This window comes from Sorghum bicolor, chromosome 1 (genome assembly GCF_000003195.3).
Source record: "Sorghum bicolor cultivar BTx623 chromosome 1, Sorghum_bicolor_NCBIv3, whole genome shotgun sequence".
NCBI lineage: Eukaryota > Viridiplantae > Streptophyta > Magnoliopsida > Poales > Poaceae > Sorghum > Sorghum bicolor.
The window spans coordinates 52,869,374-52,873,914 of NC_012870.2; the positions used below are offsets into that span (position 1 = coordinate 52,869,374).

A 4,541-nucleotide genomic window follows, 5' to 3' on the forward strand; every position below is an offset into this window, starting at 1 on the left:
AGAGCAACATGGTGACTTTTTTTTTTTACTGTAAAGGGGCTTTGCTGGAAAGCCAAGTCGTTCAAAACCACCAAACCAGTATACTTTAAACGGAGTACGTGCTATCAATTTGTCACCACGTCATGTACTCGTGGTAAGCTGATCTTTCAAACAGAGCTAACCTCCCACACAGAGGAATGGTTGAATATAGCTGCTGACCACTGTTACCTCTCAATCCAACTTGTTTTTGTCCTGGATTCCTCTCCTGTTTCCATGCTGCCAGAACAGTAATGCTTAGCTGCTACCCTGGCCCTTCGAAGAATTACAATTGGGGCTGTATGGGTGCTAAGCCACTACGAATAAGGCCTTATTTAATTCCGAGAAGTTTTTGAAATTGTCTACTATAGCATTTTAATTTTATTTGGTAATTAATGTTCAATCATAGACTAATTAGGCTTAAAAGAATCATCTAGCGATTTATAAGCAAATTGTACAATTAGTTTTTGTGTTCATCTACATTTAGTGCTCTATGCATGTGTTCAAAGATTCGATGTGATGAGTGAAAAGTTTTTAGGTGTGGAACTAAAAGGCCTAAATAATGCCCCTTTTAATAACTCGTTCAAATGTTATACATGGAGCATGGTCTTGCATTGAATAACCATACAGGCAAAGCATTTAGGCCCCAGCCAGAAAAAACATACATCAGTCACCAGCTCAAGGCGGGCAACAAATTACCAATATCCAAAGTCAGTTGTAACATCTAACAGTTCAGGGATCATAAAAGAAATCGACCCATACACCATCAACAGAGCTCAGTGGCTGACTTCTCCATCGCTTCCCTCGCGCTTGTTGTCCCATAGAAATCCTTTCCCAGACCGTGCCCTCTTTGCTGGCCTTGAGCATGAGGCACTGGATGATGTCTTCTTGTTGCTGAAGTGCCTTGGTGGTTCTTCATCAATATCCTCATCCACTTCTTCAGTTGAAGTATACTCATCATAGTCCAATAGTTTTTTTTCTTGCATTGAAAGTCCTACTTCCTCACTAATGTTTGCTCGTGCCGTACGGAAAGCATGATTTTCACCTTGTTCAGCATACTCGCGAAACCTGCCCACCAGCCATTCAAAAGGTTCATCTTCATCAGGAATGTATGCAAGTATAGGATCTCTGTTTGTCATTTGAGCTTTCCCTTGTATCCTCCTGTTTACTGTCACAAACATTGAATCCTCGAATTGCTTACGTTTAACCCAACAAGGTTTCTTATTATGAAGCTGAAAAGGGGTCAAAGAACACATGAGATGATGACAGCTTGAAGAATTGGCAGATAGATACTTCAGACTAATGTATCACTATGTTACCTTCTCGATCCAACTTTTCTCATATGCCAGTGAGCCACAAGTTAACCTCAACAATCTCATTGCCATTGTGCTCAACTCCTTTGCTGCAACACCATGTAATTCCCACCAAGAAACTATAGATAGGGAAAATGTTACCTTGAATATTGGACTACAAATAATCATGACCGCAAAAATGACAAATAAACTGAGAAATCTAGAGCTTCCTCCCAAATGAAACTTACCTGGATCGAGATTCATGTTAGTATCAATGATATGAGCCGTTTTGAAACTCTGTGACGCAGTTCTATAAAGATTCAATTGATGCAAAATTTTCTCTTGTGTAGGTTGATCTTGGTACATTTTATGTATACACTCAACAACTGCACCTCTGAAGATTCCCGCATCTTCAATATCATCTTTGGATTTATAGTAGAAGAATGGATTCAGATAAAAACCAGCTAGGTGCAATGGTGTCTTAAGGGCACCATTTAATCTGAAATCTATATCATCCCATATTGGCAAATATTGTTCTTCCTTGTTCGCAAAACGCAGGGCAATTTCTCTTTTAGCCTTTGCAAGCTCACCATATATATACCCCATAGAGGGTCTGCTGCCACCCATCCTCCTCAGAACATCCACTAGTGGTTCGAAACTGTTTATAGTATAAAGCACTCCATGCCAGAACTCATTACTAACTACTAGATTATAGAATTTCTTGCCCGCAGCTCCATTTGACCATTTGCTGTCCTCCCACTCTTTGGAAATAAACATACCCTTCAACTCAATCCTCTTGTCATAAATGCTCTTCAAGTTTAAGAGACAAGTGGTGTAATAACTGATCCCAACATGAACTAGATCCTGCTGGCTGGTGAACTGACGTGTCATGGCCAACAAATTTGTTTGGCCATAAATAAAAGCAGTGAGAAACCTTGCCTTAGCAATTGTTTTCCTGATCAAACGATTAGTGCCAATGTCTTCGAGCATTGAGTCAATGGTATCTGCAGCACAGTGAGTCCAAAATATGTTGGGCCTCTTTTCAATAAGCATTCTTGCTGACAACATTTCTGAATTAATATCTGTGACAACTTGAACCACACTGCTCACTCCAACTTCTTCAATACAAGAGTCAACTTGTTCAGCAATATATGATTCATAGCTTCCATCTGATGGTACACGGACGGAACGAAGGAAAAATACACCCTGCGAACAATGGACTGCCAAGTTTAGCATGAAAGATTCATTATCACCAGTCCCTGTATTAACAAGAAGAGAGCATCCTTCCAATGCACAAGATTTCTTCAGTGCTTCAATTGAATCATTAATAGCCAGAACTTGTCTCTGTAATAATGGCCCATCAAGCTCATCTGGAGAGGGCCCCTGTAAACCAGGGCCAAATTGTCCAATTGCTTCTAACATTAAGTTGAAACTCTCTAGACAAACAGTGTTAGAAGGAATCCCAGCTTCGTTGAACCATGTGGCTATACGTTCCATAACCTTTTTCCTCTCCTTTCGTATCTGCTTTGCACTGCAGGAAGTTTGTGTAACTTGTCTTTCCTTCATTGCTTATCCTGTAGTTGACAGAGAAGGCATGAAAAATGGTCCTTCAATAAACAAAAGCAAGGAAAAGCTACATACTGCGGTTGCATGATAATTCAGCATAATTTTGATGTGCTTGTATAGTTATTAATACTTGACACAAGCGACAACTGACAACAGATTTACATAAAATCATCTATGAAGAGCAGTACAGGTGTAAGCTCAACTGCATGTCAATTAACTAATCAACTCAACATAAAGCGCTTGTAACAACACACTTCATCAGCACGTGCTACTACATTTTCTCTTTCATTCTCTCCATTCCTCAACCTTACTGTGTACAACTTTCTTTTCTAGTGTGTTAACATATTCAGTCATAATGATCTCGAAGAAATTTCAAGAATTACAATGGAGCAATAGCCAGGTTAAAACTAAAACAAATCATCTATCAGGGGATAAAACCTATCAAGCATGCCAGCCCTGTAATCGGTATCTGTCCTTCAGCTGCCCCCAATTGTTGTAAGCAATGTATGAAACACAAGAAATTAACTTGGAAGTTAATCTTCATAAAAGACATAAAGTGGCCAACATAGCACATTTAACTGACTAATACTAACTACTAAGGAAGGATGCTATGAGGCATCAAAACAAGTTGGATCAAAATCCTCATCGATTGCCAATTGGTTGGGCCTCCTTATTCAGATGCGCAAGATTGTAAGCAAAGAATGCTTCTAGACTGTGGCAATACAACCATTTTGTTTCCCCTTCTCGTTGATTGTTATCTCGGGACATACACACAAAAGCACGATCTAGAACAACACAATCCGTATGCTCCTGCTGCTCCATTTTACCATCTGCACCCTTGCAATTTCATCCTCTTGGGGCCCACAACGCTTTCAGCCCCCGAACGCGCATATACATAACCCAAGTACCCAAACCCAACCATCAAGGTTGCGAGCCCCCGAACGAATGCAACTTGAAATCCCAAAATGTAGGGCCTAATCTGCATCCGTAACTAATCTATGTCGCGCAAAGGAAGAAATATAAAAAAGAACAGAAGAACTATTTTGCGAGCAATCCGTTCGAGGAGAAACGCATGCGAAGGAAACGACCGGGAACAAGAACCAGTACCTCCGTTACAGCTTCTGTTACAGGGCTAGCTCACCAACTCCCGGACCAGGTTTAGGAGCAGAGGGGGATCTGACTGACCTCGGAGGGCCTGCCGCCACGGAGATGGTGGCGGCTAGGGTAGGGTGGTCACTGGTCGGAGTTGGAGGGGCTCTGCAGACCTGCCGTCTGCCGCTCCGCTCGTGAGGCAGGCAGCAGAAGCAGGCGGCTGGAATCAGACGAGTGCGCCGGTGGCCTGCCTATTGGGCTTCTTTGCTGGGCTCGTCCTTGGACCCAAAAATCGAATGACCCAAGCAGCAGCAACCTCTTTTCGACGACAAGATGCCAGCAAATATTCCTTGCGATTCTCAAAAAAAAGAAGTAATTATCCTAGTGAAAAAAACCTATCACACGTTAGAGGAAAACAAAAATGAGAATCTTTTTAAAAAATGAGAATGTTATATCTCTCTTTACTTTTTCGGAAATGCTACGGTGCAAAAGTCCGAACGTCTGGACGCCACACTTTCTGGGTCTGTGCACTACCAGTCCAAGGCTTGTTTCTTTTTACCTTATTTTTTCACCGTC

At 41.5% G+C, this 4,541-nt stretch overlaps 1 protein-coding gene across 1 annotated transcript; it reads right to left on the reverse strand.

The window, feature by feature from the left end:
• LOC8083607 lies at positions 563-4,136 on the reverse strand. Its single transcript, XM_002467338.2, has 4 exons — positions 3,981-4,136; positions 1,556-2,881; positions 1,335-1,447; positions 563-1,247 (listed from the first exon to the last, which is right to left on the reverse strand). Exons 2-4 carry the CDS (start codon positions 2,871-2,873, stop codon positions 792-794), a joined length of 1,887 nt encoding a protein of 628 aa, XP_002467383.1. The 5' UTR covers positions 2,874-2,881; positions 3,981-4,136; the 3' UTR covers positions 563-791.